The sequence below is a fragment of the Monodelphis domestica genome, chromosome 5 (assembly GCF_027887165.1).
Source record: "Monodelphis domestica isolate mMonDom1 chromosome 5, mMonDom1.pri, whole genome shotgun sequence".
Lineage (NCBI taxonomy): Eukaryota > Metazoa > Chordata > Mammalia > Didelphimorphia > Didelphidae > Monodelphis > Monodelphis domestica.
Window position 1 is genome coordinate 308152634 of NC_077231.1, and position 18548 is coordinate 308171181.

Here is an 18548-nt window from a genome sequence, read left to right on the forward strand (position 1 = left end):
TGAAGTGTAAAAGGCTGTCATGGAATCTTCCAGAAGGTAGAGTAGATAGATGCTCTCTCAGAAGGCAGAGTAGATAGATGCTTTCAGAAGGCAGAGTAGATAGATGCTCTTTCAGAAGGTAGAGTAGAGAGATGCTCTTTCAGAAGGCAGAGTAGATAGATGCTCTTTCAGAAGGCAGAGTAGATAGATGCTCTCTCAGAAGGCAGAGTAGATAGATGCTCTTTCAGAAGGCAGAGTAGATAGATGCTCTTTCAGAAGGTAGAGTAGAGAGATGCTCTTTCAGAAGGCAAAGTTTTCAGAAGGCAGAGTAGATAGATGCTCTTTCAGAAGGCAGAGTTTTCAGAAGGCAGAGTAGATAGATGCTCTTTCAGAAGGCAGATAGATGCTTTCAGAAGGCAGAGTAGATAGATGCTCTTTCAGAAGGTAGAGTAGAGAGATGCTCTTTCAGAAGGCAGAGGAGATAGATGCTTTCAGAAGGCAGATAGATGCTCTTTCAGAAGGCAGAGTAGAGAGATGCTCTTTCAGAAGGTAGAGTAGATAGATGCTCTTTCAGAAGGCAGAGTAGATAGATGCTCTTTCAGAAGGCAGAGTAGATAGATGCTCTTTCAGAAGGCAGAGTAGATAGATGCTTTTTCAGAAGGCAGAGTTTTCAGAAGGCAGAGTAGATAGATGCTCTTTCAGAAGGCAGAGTAGATAGATGCTCTTTCAGAAGGCAGAGTAGATAGATGCTTTTTCAGAAGGCAGAGTTTTCAGAAGGCAGAGTAGATAGATGCTCTTTCAGAAGGTAGAGTAGAGAGATGCTCTTTCAGAAGGCAGAGTAGATAGATGTTCTTTCAGAAGGTAGAGTAGATAGATGCTCTTTCAGAAGGCAGAGTAGATAGATGCTCTTTCAGAAGGCAGAGTAGATAGATGCTCTTTCAGAAGGCAGAGTAGATAGATGCTTTTTCAGAAGGCAGAGTTTTCAGAAGGCAGAGTAGATAGATGCTCTTTCAGAAGGTAGAGTAGAGAGATGCTCTTTCAGAAGGCAGAGTAGATAGATGTTCTTTCAGAAGGCAGAGTAGATAGATGCTCTCTCAGAAGGCAGAGTAGATAGATGCTCTTTCAGAAGGCAGAGTAGATAGATGCTCTCTCAGAAGGCAGATGCTTTCAGAAGGCAGAGTAGAGAGATGCTCTTTCAGAAGGTAGAGTAGATAGATGCTTTCAGAAGGTAGAGTAGATAGATGCTCTTTAAGAAGGCAGAGTAGATAGATGGTCCCGGTCTAGAATGGTATGGACGTTGTCCAGCCAACAGGATTATAACCCTCAAGATCCTTCTTCTCCCAATGATGCCCTGATTTTTGCAGAAGGAATGCTAGAAACACAGACTAGATTCCTGGTAGCCATCTAGTACAGTCCTCTCTGAATAGGGCTGTCCTTTTACATCTTCCCTCCAGCCTAGGCTTGGAGACCTTCCTAAGCTGAGGTTCCCTCAAGGTCTCCATAGGCAGCCCCTTCCATTTTAGAATGGATTTGCTCCTTAGGAAATTCTTCCTAGCAGCCAGCCTCCATCTGCCCCTCTGCAGGCGCCTGTACCTACCCTTTGGAGCCTGTAGAAAACAACCAAAGGAAGCTGGGCCACAGGAGGAGTTGGACCAGGAGGACCAGGTGGATGAGATCCTGCAGGACCAGAACATCTGGTTTTCCGAGTCTTCTCATTGATTCCACCCTCTTGCCTTTTCAATGAGTCAATTAATTCCTTCATTCAGCAAGCATTTATTGGGCCTTTGCTGATGGTCAGGTCCTGTGCTTAGAGCTGGAGGATATACAAGGATTAACTGGAGCCTGAAGGGCTATTCCCCCAGCCCAGTCCAGATACCCCTTTGCCTTTGGCACTGCTTGGCTCCCTTGGGCAGCTGCCTGGGGCCATGTGCCTGCCTCTGGGAGAGGCCCCGCAGGTGCTTGTGAATGCTGCTGAATGGAATTTGGCCTCATTCACTGCTCTTTCCTTGGGCTGGGTGGGGAGAGGACATTTGGAATGTGAGAGACTCCTGGATTCTTGGTCTGGATCTTATCAGGAATGAATCCCACAGGGCTTGGGGCTAGCCCAGACTCCTGCTGCTCAGTACTGTGGGCCAGGGAGGGGGAGATGGGGGCAGTCAGAGGACTTTGAACTATTCCTCCAGGAAGAGCCTAGACTTAAGAGCTGGAAGAGAGCCCCTCATCCAGCTCTCTCATTTTATAGATCAAGAAGAAAGGTCCAGAGAGCTAAATGGACATAGAGGATTATGGAGTAAGAGCCTGGGGGGACATTGGAGGTCATCCAGTACAACCCTCTCCTTTCATGAGGTCTGAGGGGATGAAATGGATTGCCCAAGGTCACATGGGTGGATTTTAAGCATCAGAGGCAGGATATGAATTCAGATCCTCTAACTCTACTAGCTGTGCTCTTCCCATTTCTAGATGTGGATAGACTTCCTGGAGCCCTGAAGGAAGACTTGAGTTTAAATCCATTCTCAAACATTTACAATTTCTGTGGCACTGCCCCTATCTGCCTCAGTTTCCTCACATGTAAAATATGCATAACAATACTAACTAGTTCCCAGGGTCATTTTGAGAATCAAATGAGATAATAATTGCACCATGCCTGGCACGCAGTTAGCACTTAATACATTTTGTTCCCTTTCCTTCTTCTATCTCTGTTATCTATTACTAAGTCATTCAATTGGCAGACAGTTTTGGAGTTCTTACTATGTGTCTGGCACTGGAGTGAGAACTGGGAAAGGTACAAAGATTCAGAAGTTCAGTCCCTGCTTGAGTTTTGAAACCTGCCTCAGATACTTACTGTCTAACTCTATACAAGTCACTTAAGCTTGATTTACCTCAATTTGCTCATCTGTAAAATGGGCATAATCGCGGCACCTCTCTTCTCAGGGTTGTTGTGAGGATCAAATGAGATAAGATTTGTAAAGCACCTTGCCTACCTTGATGCTAGTATTATTTATTTTTAAAATTAAATTTACATTTTTCTCAGTCAGTAAAAATCCACCTTTTCTCCCTCTTACCTTCTACCCCTTATTGAGAAAGAAAGAGAAACAACAGCCCTGTTACAGACAAGCAAAACAAATTCCCTCAGTAGTTTGCACATATATACATACATGCATATTACACATATACAATATATTAAATAAAAGACATATCTTTCTATATCTGTCTGTTCATCTATCTGCCTATCTTTCTACCCCCCCCCTTTTGTTTTTACATCACTTTCATTTCTCCAGAGAGCCAGTTGCCTCCTTTGGATGGTATTATGAAATAAATCTCCCTCCTCTTCCCTTTTAACTTTAGTATTGCTCCTTCCTTCAGATACCTTGAGATTGAATCCTTCAATGACTTCATAGCTGTCATTTCCAGCAATAGACTCCTCTGTGTATATTTGGTCTTGTCCAACCTCATTTTCTGTCTTTGCTGTCTGAAAGTGGACATTCCTATAGACAAACCTACCTCTGTGATGTTAATAATAATTTAAAAATATTTTTCCTTTTTTTTAATTAAAATTTTCCCAATTACATGCAAAAACAGTTCCCAACATTTCCAAAGAATATTGAGTTGAATTCTATCCTTTCTATCCCCTGACCCCCACCACTGTTTTGATGGTAAGCAATCTCATATAGATTTTATGTATGCAATCATATAAAATATTTTCCCATATTACTCCTTTTGTGGGAAGAAACTGAAATAGAAAAAAATTAAGAAAGTGAAAAAAATTTGCTTTGGTCTGGTTTCAGACTCAGTCCTTTTTCTCTGGAAGTAGATGGTATTTTTTTATGAATCCTTTGGGATAGTTTTGGATCAATATATTGCTAGGAATAGCTATTATTCACAACTATTCATTGTAAAGTATTTCTGTTACTGTACAATTTTTTTTCCTGGTTCTGTTTATTTCACTCTGCTTCAGTTCATGTAAGTTTCCAGGTTTTTCTGAGCTCCTCCTGGTTGTCATTTCTTACAGCGTGTTAGCATTCCTATATAATCATATGCTATACGCTACTCAGCCATTCCCAATCGTTAGGCATCTCCCTACTTTCCAAATCTTTGCCTGCCTAAAAAGAGCTGATTTAAATATTTTTACACATATAGGTCCCCCCCCCCTTTTTTTTCTGGTTGGGATACTAACCTAGTAATGGTGTTGCTGGGTCAAAAAAGTATATTCTGATTTATTGCCCTTTGGGCATAGGTCCAAATGGCTCTCCTGAATGACTAAATCAGTTCACAACTTCTTCAGTAGAGCATTCATGTCCCAGCTTTTCCATATCCTCTCTAAAAGTTTTCTCATTTTCCTGTTCTGTCATAATAGCCAACCTCTAATAGGTGTGAGGTGGTATCTCAGAGCTGTTCTAATTTGCATTTCTTGAAATAAGAGTGATTTAGAGTATTTTTGCATAATTATAGAAAGCTTTAATTACTTTGTCTGAGAACTGCCTATTCATATCCTTTGGCTATTAATCATTTGGGAATGGTTTGTATTCTTATATATTTAGTTCATTTCTCTTTGTATTTGAGAAATGAAGTCTTAATGATGAAAAAAATTGTATCATTATGATTACTGTGTATTACTCTCCATTCTATTTACCTATTTACCACCTCTCCAATTTGCCCTCTTTTTTATCTTCTCTAATCCCCTTCCCCCCCTATTTTCTTGTAGGGCAAGACAACTTTCTATACCCATAATTGTGTATGTTTTTCCCTCGTTGAGCCAATTCTGATGAGAGTAAGCTTCACATGGCTCCCCTTCCCACCTCTCTCATCTTTCCTTTCATTGTGAATGCTTTTTCATACCTCTTTTAATACAGTAGTTTACCCCATTCCATTTTCCCTTCCCCCTCCTCCCAATGCATTCCTTTTCCTCATGCCTTGATTTAACTTTGTTTTTTATATCATCTCATCCTTTTCAGCTCACACCTTTGCTTTCTGTTTATGTATACTCCTTCTAATTGCTCTAATAATAACAAAGCTCTTTGACATTACAAGAATCTTTTCATTTAGGGAAGTACACAGTTTAAACTTACTAAATGCCTTTTGATTTTTCTTTACTATTTACCTTTACTCTTGAGTCTTATTTTTGAGGGTCAGATTTTCCATTAAGCTTTGGTCTTTTTATCAGGAATGTTTGAAAGTCTTCTATTTCATTGAATACCCATTTTTCCCTCTGAAGGATTATACTCAGTTTTACTGGGTAAATAATTCTTGGTTAAAGTCCTAGCTCTTTTGCCTTCTAGAGTATCATATTCTAGGCCCTTTGATCCTTTAATGTAGATGCCGCTAAGTTTTGTGTTATTCTGACTGCAGCTCCATGATGTTTGAATTGTTTCTTTTTAGCTGCTTGCAATATTTTCTCCTTGACTCATGAGTGGGGATTTGGCTATTATTTTTCTGGGAGTTAATCTTTTTTGGTTTTCTTTTAGAAGGTGATCATGGATTCTTTCAATTTCTATTTTGTCCTCTGGTTCTAGAATATCAGAGCAGTTTTCCTTGATGCTTTCTTGAAAGATGATGTTTAAGTTCTCTTTGTTCTTATCATAGCTTTAAGGCAGTCCAATAATTCTTAAATTATCTTTCCTGGAATTATTTTTTCATCAGTCTTTTCACATTTTTAACCCTTACAGTATGATGTAAGGAGAGGTGGGTTTAATACCCTGTGGACCTGTGCCCTGGTCTCGGAGTAAGCATTCTTTTACCCCTTGGAACTGTGACCATGTCCCCTGCTCCAGTGAGGCTGCAAATGCTGGTATATGCTGGTGCTCCTCCTCACCCTACAACTGTGCCTCAGGACTGTGACCTTATTCTGAGTATGGGAAATGAGACAAGAGTTTTGTGTCCAGAAACAGCAAAGGGAATCTGTAATCTCTTTCCGAGTAGTTGTCTGACCCCACTTACTCTCTGTGGCTGAGAGTTCCAGAAGTCTTGGCTGTTGCTTCAGCTGTGCTGAAAGCCTATTCACCCTGGTGTACTAGATGTGTTATAAATTGTTTTGGGATTATTTCACTTTTTTTTGTGGGTTATGCTGCTCCAGAATTCATTTTGAGATATTATATCATTGTTTATTGGAAGGTAATTTTGATAGAAATTGTATGGGTCCCCTGTACTTTCTCTGCCTTCTTGGATATGCCCCTGATGTTAATAATAATAATTAACATTGATATAGCATTTAATTTATGCTAAACACTTTGCAGTTACTTTCTCATTTGAGATTATTAGGTTCCAAATGCTTTGGATCCACTGTCCTTAATGGTGTAAAGTATATGTTAAAAAAGTCTTTGCAGATCTTTTCAATTTTTTTTGTCTATTGCTGTCTTTACTCCTTGGGATGACTTTGCTTAGTTGGATCTCTTGCCAAGCTTTCTTTTAAATTGATTTTATCTCCCGCTGCTTCTCTGTTGTTTTTTTTTTGAGGTAATATTATTTATAATGTTCCAGACTTCTCCAAAAGATTTAATCAACAAGTTCCTCTTTGAAACTTGGGACCAGAACTTTCAAACAGCATGAAACATTGTTGTTCTTGGTTACCATGTGTCTTTGCTTGACTGTATCTTAATTTATAATTAATTATTAAATGAATTAAAAGGGCATGTCTGAGAAAGAAGTGTTGTCTCACACCAAAATCCTCACCAAAGAGCAGCTTCCTCTCCCCAGATCTCTTTAACCTACTTGTAATGTCGCTTTTCTGAATCCCTCTGATTTGGCAGTCTCCGACCTTAGTCTGGTCCAGAAGCTGGTCTTCAGGATGCCACAAGTCACATGGGACAAGAGGCAAGCAAGGCTTTTGGCATCTTCCCAGAGTGTGCATGCATTCTGTTATATAGCTAGGTCTCAGGCCTTGTCAATCAAAAGGCAGGTTGAATTGCAACCTCAGCGAATGGGCTGTTTTCCATATAAAACTTTACCTTTTAAAATCCAAGGTTGATCTTAGGGTATCAAGAAAGAAAAAGGTTTTAGGCTAATGTTAAATCCTCATAGGCAGTTGTTCAGCTCTTTGGGGTTCCTTGTTATAGTGGTCAATTTATGCAAACTAGCCTATTATTATTATTGTTGTTTTTGTTGTCAACCTCCTTTCTTCCATCCATCCCCCCCCTTTTTTTTTTAACCCTTATCTTCTGTCTTAGAATCAATACCAAGTATTGGTTCTAAGGCAGAAGATCAGTAAGGGCTAAGCAATTGGGGTTAAATGACTTGCCTAGGGTCATATAGCTAAACTGTGTCTAAGGCCAGATTTGAACCCAGGACCTCTCTACTCCAGATCTGGCACTCTATCCTCTGAGCCACTCAGCTGCCTCTCATCTATATCCTCTTGATTGGCATGGTTTGTTTTGATTAGGTTGGAGCTATTTTAGTTGCATGCCATCTTAATTTTGTATTAATTTTATACTTTAACAAGGTGGTTGTCTGACTGCTCATAGATAATTAATTAAGGAATGATTTTAAGTGCTTTAAGATTTGCAAAATACATTACAAAGACCTCACTTCAATCTCAAAACAACCCTGGGAGGCAGGTACTATTATTATGCCCATTTTGCAGATGAGGAAAATGAGGTAGAGGTAAAGTAACTTGCTCAGGGTGCCACAGTTAGTGAGTATCTACAGCTAGATTTGAACTCAGGTCATTGTGGCGCTCCCTAGGACCATAACACATGATTTCCTAACTGGTTAAATATACTCAGTTTCATTTAGGGTGATGATGTTCCTTGCTGTTTGCCAAGTCCAGTGACTTCTGAAGTTTCTCCTGAAGACAAATTCATGTGAAATTACTTTGTAGTTTATAAATCTTGGTTTTTCTCTCATTCTTTCCTCTTGATCCATATTTTCCCCATCTATTTGCTTCTGTCTTTGCTTGTCCCCCATCACTGAAGATACCAGGTATCAAAATATATATTGATTGAATTAGGAGGATTTTATTGGGTTCCTCGGAGAGTGTCTCTGCTTTTCCATCTTCTCCATCTTTACCATGTTGAGATTTTTGCAAATACTATAAACACTGCAGTAGGAGATAACTACATGGTCTATGATATGATGTTCCTTGTTGCCTTTAGATACTTGATAAACCCAATCTTCAGGAGGCAATGAAATGAATGCCAGATTTGAATCCACTGGTCCTGGGTTCCAATCTCAGCTCTGCAACTTACTACCTATGTGACTTTGGACAAGTCACTTGATTTCTATGCTTCAGTTTCCTCATCTGTAAAATGAGGTTCGATTCAATGATCTGTGTGTTTCCTTCTAGCTTGATATGTCAGACTCAAATGTCCAAAACAGATCTCTCTCTTTCTCACTAAACCTTCCTCCTCCTCCCCCCTTTCCTGTTAATATAGAGAGCAACACCATACTTCTATTCTGACTCAGACTTACAAACTAGGAGCCATCTCTACTCTCCCTCTCACTCCCTATATCCAATATGGTGCCAGGGCCTATTGATTTCACCTTTGTACCATCTCTTGAATAAGCCTCCTAATGTCCTCTGACACTGACACTGCCCTGGTGCAGACCCTCATCACCTTGTGCCTGGACTATTGCAATAGCAGCGGAGGGTCTGCCTGCCTCTAGTCTCTCTCCCTTCCATTCTCTCCTCCATTCAGCCATTAAAGTCATTTTTCTAAAGTTGCAGGTCTCATCATATCACCCCCAACCCCCTACTTAATACGCTCCAGTGGCTCCCTATTGTCTTCAGGAGCAAATACAAAATGCTTTGTTTGGTGTCCAAAGTCCTTCATATCTCCTCCCCCCATGCCCCTTCCAAAGCACACTTTTCCAGGCTTCCTACGCCTTACTCTCTGCCATGTATTCTTTGATCCAGTGACCAGCTGTTCCAGGAACAAGACACTCCATCCCTGGGCTCTTGGAGCTCTCTCTGGCGGTCCCCCATGCCTAGAACCTTTCCCTTCTCCACCCAATGAAAATCTCACCTTCTGTAGCAACGGAGTTGAAGTCAAATAGGAGCGGGTCCTAGTAGGTGGCGCAGAGCCTTAGGTTTCATACCTCTGCTCTACACTAAGCCTTTCTCCACCACAGTAATGCTAGTGCCTTCCCCATCTTCATGACTACCTATTAATCTTGTCTAGAGCTTGTGTGGACAGATTTGCGTGCTTGTTGTTTCTTCCTTCACCTTGGAAGGTCCTTGAGGGCAGGGAATGCCTTGCCTATTAGTATCCCCACTACTTAGCCCAGTGTCTGGCACATAGTAGGTGTTTAATCAGTATTTCCCAACTGACTGGCTGACGTCTGTGACCCTCTGGGTTGCTTTATTGCCTCTCCAAGGATCTGTTCTTTGATTTAACTATCACTTCTGCCTTTTAGTTACATTTACAGTTAAAACGTCAGGCTAGATACGATTCCTTTTCTCTAGCAGTATACCCATTCCTTGGTCGTGGGGCAAAATCTCACATTCAGTGTCAACTGCTAAGGTTTATTTGATAAAAGAAGTACATGATTCCTAGCATTCTCTGCCCCATTTTCTACTCTTCTGATACTATCTCTGCCATTTTGCTTTTTTCTTTATTTTGTGGGTTGCCCGGGCCATAGAATTTATCACTCAGTGGTCCCTCTACTGGGGATGAACTTCTTTGTACTTAGCTAGGTCGGCCCTCCCAAAACAGACGGCCTCATCTTTGCTAGGAACATAGTCAGTGCCTTCCCAATATAGTAGAACGTGCCAGAGCTTGTGGTCAAGAGCCATAGCCTTCTAGAATTCAGGTCACATCAGGCATGGGAGGAAGGCTTGGCTTCAAAATAACATGGGTCCTTTAAGGGCTGCAAGGAGAACTTGGCTGCTTTAATTAACTGACCAAGGAAGCTTTTCCTTTCATGGTGGCCTCATCAAATATTAGTTGTAGAGCTTAAATTGGAATGACTCCTGCTTCTCTTTATTCAAATCCCACCAATGAAACCAAGGCCATTTTGGCTCACTTTTTCCTTCCTCCCTTTGAGTTTGCCTCTGATTATAGGGAAAGGGCTATAACTTCCCTAGCTATTTAAATATTAATGGCCTCCATTAAAAAGGCCTTGAGGTTTGTCGAGTGAAGATTGAAAAATATGGGTCTTGATGGGTTTCTGTTTTTTCCCCTCAGGAAAAACCACTTACCGAAACAGTTCCTTCCATTTCTTACACAACAGACATTTTTCTTTTAAAACTGTTTGCCTGGAGGATGATTGTCTTCTTTCGCTCTTCCACTCAAACATTTGGCCAACAAGTTCCATATCATTTAAAAATATTTTTTTAGAAAAAATCGTTCTTTTCCCGAGCCATAGCGACTTGCTGGCCCCAAGCTTCTTGAGTCTGGTTTGATTTTCCAGCATCATTTCTCTCCCTGCTCCCCCTCCCCTTATAGACACTGACAGTGAAAAACATTTCTTAACCACTCACTATATTCAGTTGGGCTTGTTTATATTAAATACAGGAAATTCTATTATGCTAACCATAAGAGAAATGCTTGTGGCAATCAACTCTTCCATCACATTACTGTGATGAACTTTTCTCTTAACAGGGAAATGGAGCTGAAAGACATTTTCACTTTGCCAGTGTTGTGGTGTGAGAAGTGTGTGGGGTCCATTGAGTTTTACACATTTTTGCATTTCCAAATCACTTAACATTTAAAGGACTGCATGGTGGAAAGGGGCCTTGGCATTAGCATAATTGCATATTACTTTTTCTGCTCAGCATCTTTGGTCTGTGGTCTTCCAAGCTTCACGGACATGGGAGTTGGAAGGGAGCTCAGAGGTTACTGAGCCCAACCCCTACATTTCAGAGAGGAGTATCCTGAGGGCCAGGGAGTGTGAGCCCTCCCCAGGGCCACACACTGAGTGACTGAAAGAGCTCCAGGTTTGCAGATGGTCAGGCTTCTGCTTCTTCCTTTGGTTCATGAAAGTGGTTTGCTTTTAAGACTCACATGTCTGGATGAATGATTTTTCCAGTTCAGTCCAGCATACAATTATCAAATAGAGATAGCTATGTGGTTTTGTGGATGAGATGCTAGAGTTGGAATTGAGACTACTTGGATTCTTTTTTTTTTTAAAGCCTTATCGTCTATCTCAGAATCAATACTAAGGATCAGTTCCAAGGCATAAGAGCTAGGCAATTGGGGTTAAGTGACTTGCCCAGGGTCATATAGCTAGGAAGTACCTGAGGTCAGATTTGACCTCAGGACCTCCCATCTCCAGGTCCGGCTCTCCATCTACCTAACTGCCCCAGTACTTGGGTTCTAATCCCACCTTAGACATGATCTCTTGGTCTGATCCTGGGCAAATTAATTCCTTTCTTCTATTTGCTCATCTGTAAAATGAAGGTCAGACTAAGGGGCCCCTAAGGTTCCTTCTTGTTCTAACTTTATGCTCCTTTGTCTGGCTGTAATTGAGGACTGGGAACCGAAAGATCAAACTTGCAACTGTATTTGCCTTTGAGCAACTATTGGGGGGATACAAAAGATGAACAGGTAAGAATACATGTGACTATTTGAGGAGTAAGGAGAGTAAACATACAACTGTGGAGAAAGGAATAGATGAAGAAAATAAGACAATCAACTCTAGGGAGCTGACATTCGAACAGAGGAGACAAGACGTTAAAGAGATTTTAGCTTCCAAGTCAAATGGAAAGCCTTGAGGTTTAATATATATAAATGAATTATATATTATCATGTATTATATATGTTTATATATAATTACATAAATAAATATAATAAAAATATAATAATAAACTAAGAGATATATACATATTTTTTTATATGTGTGTATATATATATATGGGAAGATTTATCTCTAGGGCCTAGCACATTGTCTGTGATAGAGTTCTTCCTGCCCCCATTCTGTGAAGGTAACAATGACCACATCACCACGGTTTGGATATTCCTGACTAAACGCTCTATTGAGACCAGCTGAATGAGAGATTTTGTCTCTGTTCCTTAAAAAATCTCAAACCTGCCTGGTACAGGAAAGTATAGAAACAGTGATTCTAAACCTGGGCTCCATTTTTCCCTTGTGTTTTTTTTTCTTTTTCTTCTTCTTCTTTTTTTTTTTAAACCCTTACCTTCCATCTTGGAGTCAATACTGTATGTTGGCTCCAAGGCAGAAGAGTGGTAAGGGCTAGGCAATGGGTGTCAAGTGACTTGCCCAGGGTCACACAGCTGGGAAGTATCTGGGGTCAGATTTGAACCTAGGACCTCCCATCTCTAGGCCTGGCTCTCAATCCACTGAGCCACCCAGCTGCCCCCTTCCCTAGTGTTTTGATAACTGCATTTCAATAGAATTGGCTTCCTTTATATTCCTATGCAGTTTTCTTTATGCATTTAAAAGTATTCTGAGAAATGTCCCATAGTTTAGCCAGCCTGCCAAAGGGGATCATAACCCAGAAAAAGTTGAGCCTGATTTTTAGAAATGTCAGGGTACGGGGAAGCTTTTCAAGCTGCTGAAATGGGTGGTAGGAACAGAAGAAAAGACCAGTGTGGGTTCAGAGAAGAAATCCCTAAAGAAACATGGCCTTCTGGTCTTTGTACTCTTAATCCCTCTGTTTTGAGTTGCTCAGTGCTAGAGGTGCTACTTTTCTATCTTTTGAGATGTTGTAGGAATACTGGAGTACTAGGACATTGGGAGAATGAAAGCTCTTAAGGCAGAGAAGTTTTCATTTTTGCCTTTGCATCCCCAGCACCAATATGGCAGTTGGTATGCTCGATAAATGCTTATTGATTAGCGTTTTGGAAAGCCCAGTGAGTCTAGAGTCCAAGGACGTGGATAAGAATTCTGGCCTGCCACCTATATGGTAGCACGGTAGCACACACTCATTGTTCAGTCCTTTTTTCAGTTATATCTCACTCTTCCTGAGCTCATTCAAGGTTTTCTTGGCAAAGATGATGGAGCAATTTGCCATTTCTTTCTCTAGTTCATTTCACAGATGAGGAAGTGAGGCCAACAGGGTTAAGTGGTTTGTCCAGGGTTGCATAGTTAATAAGTGTCTGAGGCTGCATTTGAACTCAGGTTTTCTTGACTCCAGGCCCAGTGCTCTATCCACTTTGACCCTTAGCTGCTCTCCTAAAAATTAGAGCTATCTAGAAGTGAAATGGGCTGCAAATGACGGTAGATGATTCCTTGATGACAGCTACCGAGGAGGGAATTCTTGGTCAGGCATAGTTTAGACTAAAGAGATGACTGATGAGGTTCCTTCCAACTCTGAAATTTTATGATTTCATAATGCTGTGTCTGTTTCATCTTTTTAACTTTAAGCTTCAGTGGGGTAGGGACTCATGGCCTATTTTCCCGAGTATATAGTATGAGAAACATTTGGAAATAAATCGAGGTACTGGGTCCAAATCTACCTTTGCCAGCTACAATTTTTATAAACTTGGGCCAGTCATATAGTGTCTCTGGGTGTCAGGTTCCTCAGGTCTTAAATGAAGGGCTTATAAATGGATGACATCACAGGCCCCTTTCTAGTTGGAAGACTATGGTCCAATGGGGGAATGGGGTGGTCTTAGAACTGAAGTCAGAAGAGCTGGCTTTGAAACCTGGCCTTGAAGCTTATCTGTGAGTTTATAGTCATAGCCTATTGGAGCATCAGTTTCCTCATCAATAAAATGGACATATTAATATTGTGTTGTCTGCTGCAAGGGGTTCAGATCATGGCAGTGAGGTGTGTGTGTGTGTGTATGTGTGTATGTGCATGTGTGCGTGAGAGAGAGAGAGAGAGAGAGAGAGAGAGAGAGAGAGAGAGAGAGAGAGAGAGAGAGAGAGAGATTGGATGTGTTGTTAGTGAATATGGTTAAGAGCATGCCTCATGGACAGTGAGAACACTGGATGATTCCTTCTGTTTTTTTCTTTCTAGAGGAGTTATTGGCAAGATGTGGAAAGCAACCATCTTTTTGGTCCTGCTGACCCTGGACTCCAGTGAAGGCATTTTCCGTTCCTTGTATAAAGGTTATTCTGTTTCTACCCCAAGCCATGGTGACTCAGGACAGCCTCTCTTTCTCACACCTTACATCAAAAGTGGAAAAATTCAGGAAGGTAAGCTCGGCCCCTTCCCTTTCTATTTCCCTTGAAGTAGACAACAGATGGGTACATCTGGCTTGGGTGGTTTTTTAACTGGCATGTTGTGTGTGTGGAAGAACAAATGTCCTTTTCCACTCATTCATTTTTCCTTTAGATATGAATACTTATTAAGTCACTTACTGCCAGGCATAGGATAGGGACCTAGTGATGCAGACACAAAAAGGAAGCAGTTCAGCATGTACACGGAAAAAGTAAATTCAAAATCAATTCTAAGTAATACAAAGAAATTGGGTTGTTGGGTGGTACACTGGATAGAGCCCTAGACGGAGTCAGTAAGACCTGAGTTGAAATCCTACTTGAGGTATATAATCTATATCTGCTTCTATTCCCTATCTGTGAAGTGTGAATTATAATTGCACTTCTTTCCCAGAGTCATGAGGATCACACATCCGTAAAACTCATTGTAAGCCTTAAAGCTCTGTATAAGTGAAAGTTATTTTTACTATTGTGATTTCTGAGTGAAAATCTGAATGGAATGTATCCCCAGCAGCTGAATCTTAGATTCTCTCTACTTGGAAACTTTGAAGTCCATCTTCATCCCTCCATTTCCTTCCTGTGTAATCTTGGGCAAATTGATGTATCTCTCTGGGCCTCAGATTCTTCATCTTTTGATCTTACGATCTCCAATGAACCTAGGAGTCATCCTGGTTTCTTTACTCTCTCACTTACTAAATCCAATATGGTGCCAAGGTCTGTTAGTCTCACCTCTGCAGCATCTCTCACTAGTTTCACTTTGGTAGCATCTCTGGTCAGTTTCACTTGTGCAGCATCTCTGGTCAATTCATCTCCTCAGCATCTTTCATCACTTGCACTTCTGTAGCATCTCTGCAGCATCTCGTGTGACTTGCACTTCTTCAGTATCTCTCATCAATCTCACCTCTGTAGCTTCTCCCCAATCTCTCCATTCTTTCCTGTGACACTATCCTCACTATGACGGCCCTACCCTTATCATCTCATGGCTGAACTTCTGCTATAGCCTGCTGGGGGTCTGCTTGCCTCCAGTATCTCAGCTCCAGTCTATCTGCCATTTAGTCACCAAAGTGATTTTCCAACTACGTAGCACCCTTCACTCCAGTGGCTCCTTACTGTCTCCAGGATCAAATGCAAAATGCTCCATTTGACATTCAAGGCCTTCCATCACCTGGCCCCCTCCTGCCTTTCTAGTCATCCTCCACCTTATTCTCCCGCACATACTATTAGATTTAGAGACACCAGACTCCTGGTTTTTCCATGAACAAGATACTCCATCTCCTAGTTCTGGGCATTCTCTCTGGCTGTCCCCCATGCCTGGAACACTCTCCCTCTCCTGCTCCAACTACTGACTTCTCTGGCTTCCGTTAAGTCACAACTAAAGCCCTGCCTTCTACAGGCAGCCTTCCTCAACCTTTCTTAATTCCAGCACCTTCCCTCTGTTAATTATTTCTAATCTATTCTGTATATAGCTTATTTGTATATTGTTTGTTTCTTATCTGCCCCATTAGACTGTAAGCGAACTATGTTATTATCGTTCAGTCATTTCAGTAATGACTCTGTTTTTTTTTTTTTTGGCAAGAATACCAGAGTGATTTGCCATTTCCTTCTCCAGCTCATTCTACAGATGAGGAAATTGAGGCACACAGGGCAAATGACTTGCTGAGGATCACACAGCTAGTAAGCATTGGAGGTTGGATTTGAATTCAGGTATTACTGACTCTCTAACCACTATGCAACCTGACTGCCCCTCCTTGAAGGCAGGGACTATCTTTTGCCTTTTTTTTATATCCCTACGGCTTAGCAGAGTGACTGGCACACAGCAAGTGCTTAGTAAATGTTTATCATCTGGGGGCAGTGGATAGGGAGCCAGGCCCAGAAATGGGAGGTCCTGGCTTTAAATCTGGCCTCAGACACTTCTTAACTGTGTGACCCTGGGCAAGTCATTTAACCTCTCTTGCTTAGTCCTTACCACTCTTCCAACTTAGAACTGTGAAGATGAGATTGACTCTCCCTTTGCCTACTTCTAATATTAATCTTACAAGACTGAAGACCACCCCTTGGAGAGGAAGTTCATCATCTTTTATAGTTCTTTTTTATGTCATTTCCTGTTCCTTCCTCTACTGTATGGGGACCAATTACAGTCTTTAAATTTGCTTAGAGCTGCCCAAAGGGCAGTCAGTCACTTTTGGAGGTGTATCTCACTTTAGTAAGTGGTTTATGAACCTCCCTTATTTATTGTTAAGTAGGGGTGTCTTCCCTTTTGGTTGATTAAATTTAAAAGTAGGCAAAGGGAGAGTCAATCTTTAGCGATGTAAGTTGGTTATGTGTACTGATTCAATGGGGAAACTGGGAATGTTAATCTGGGAGATTTCTACATGCTTGTTTTCCATTGGAATCACAGGGGGGATTGTGTAATTAAAATTTTATGCACCAGGACTCCATTTCCCAGAATCCCACTTTCATCCTCACAGTACATCTTTACATTTTGGAGGTAAAGTTTCTGTAATACCATCTCTCTCTTATCCCACTAAAGCATTCGGGAAAACTTCTCTTTACTCAGGCTTTTACTTTTGCCTTTTTATGTTCTCTACTTCAAGTGATTATTAATAAACCGTATAAAATATAATACTTGTAGTCATTGGATATTACTTTAAATCTTACATTTCGTACACAGTATTAATTCTAAGATGGAAAGTAAGGATTTATTGACTAACAGAAAACTCAAGATAGAAGAAGGCACTTCTAAGGTCATCTCATGTCTTTCTGAATTGCTTAATGTCTGGGTCACTCATTCATAGCTCAGTGGATTTTCTCTGTAACATCAGCAGACACCAAGATGCACTTTTTATGGTCATAAAATGTTTTCTTCTAACTGGGCATTTTAGGGAACAGATTCATTTAACGTCTGAAAGGACATTTAGATGCTCTCTGCCATTCTATAACAATGCTCACTTTTCAGTTTGACTGCTTGTGCAACTAATAGAATATGACCAAAATATGTATGCGTCAGCACATCATCCCATCATTAAAGTTTTTACAGAAATATATTTTAAATGAACAACAATAACAAAAAATACTCGGCCTAACTTTGTTGTCTTCTCCATGTGTGAGTGTGGATGTCTTTCCAGCTTCTCCCCAAGGTTCCTCATTTTGTCTTCTGCAGCTCAGCACAAGGAGTCTAATTCTCCTTGCCTTTGAACATCCTTCAAACACTCAGGATCAGAGAATTAAGAATCATCAGGGACCTCAGAGGTACCTAAGTTGGATGTCAAACTTGAATGGATCTGGTGGAACCAAGATTAGAATTCTCAACCTCCAACTTCAAATTCAGCACTTTTTGTCCCAGCTTAGCCTTCTTCAGGCTTGACATGCCAGGACCTTGAACATATTCTTATTTGGGTCCTTGTTGCTCTCCTAGGTATTCTCTAACACTAATATTCTTTCTGGGATGTGGTGCCCAGAACAGAGCTAATATTCCAGATTGTAAGGTGTGTGTGAGTCACTAGTTAGTGCTTGCCAAGCCTGGTATCTTTCTCTCCCTCTCTCCATCTTCCTTCCTTCTTTCCTTCCTTCCTTCCTTCCTTCCTTCCTTCCTTCCTTCCTTCCTTCCTTCCTTCCTTCCTTCCTTCCTTCCTTCCTTCCTTCCTTCCTTCCTTCCTTCCTTCCTTCCTTCCTTCCTTCCTTCCTTCCTTCCTTCCTTCCTTCCTTTCTTCCTTCCTTCCTTCCTTCCTCTCTCCAATTGGGGTTAAATGACTTTCCCAGCATCACACAGCTAGGAAGTATCTGAGACCAGATTTAAAATTGGAACCCCCAGTTTCTAGGCCTGGTTCTGTATCCACTGAGCCATCTAGGTGTGCCTAAGCCTGTTTAAATTTATTTCTTAGAGAACATCTTCATGGTATATGTATATCAGATCTTTGCCTCATCTATCATCTTTGGCCTTTCTTGTTCCTTACCACTGACCTCTTAACCTGTATCCATATCCATTCTAAAATAGAATGCTCACTCCCATATCCAGTACTCTTTATATAATCTAACTAGGGCAAAAGATAGTGGAATTATCATTGCCCTCCTACTAGACCTTATGTATATATATATTGGGGGCAGTTAGATGGAATAGTGGATGGAGTGCTAAGCCTGAAGTGAGGAATACCCATGTTCAAATCCTGCTTCAGACCCTGGACCATTCCCTGTACCCCTGTTTGCCTCAGTTTCTTAACCTGTAAAATGGGGGGTTATAACAATTTATCAGGATCAAATGAGATAATAAAGGAATATAAATAAAGTGCTTTGTAAATCTTAAATGATACATAAATATTAGTTATTATTGTTATTAGCAATAATAATACAATCTTTGTTTTTTTTTTTGTGTGTGTGTTTTTTTTTGCGAGCTACCATAGATTATTCCTAACTCACTGACTTTTCCAAAGTTTCCACGATTCCCTTGTGAGGTGACCCAGTGGCATCCCTGGCCTACAGATGCTGCCTTAGGGAGTAGGAGTTAGGAACAAGGTCAG

At 40.9% G+C, this 18548-nt stretch overlaps 1 protein-coding gene across 1 annotated transcript in view; it reads left to right on the top strand.

Annotated features, from left to right (window-relative positions):
* CPVL (carboxypeptidase vitellogenic like) overlaps positions 1–18548 on the top strand; it is a 134947-nt gene that overhangs the window by 13963 nt on the left and 102436 nt on the right. The window contains exon 2 of the mRNA XM_007505266.2: positions 13835–14013. Within this exon, the coding sequence (XP_007505328.2) occupies positions 13851–14013 (163 nt within the window). The 5' untranslated portion in view covers positions 13835–13850. The remainder of the gene's footprint in view (positions 1–13834; positions 14014–18548) is intronic.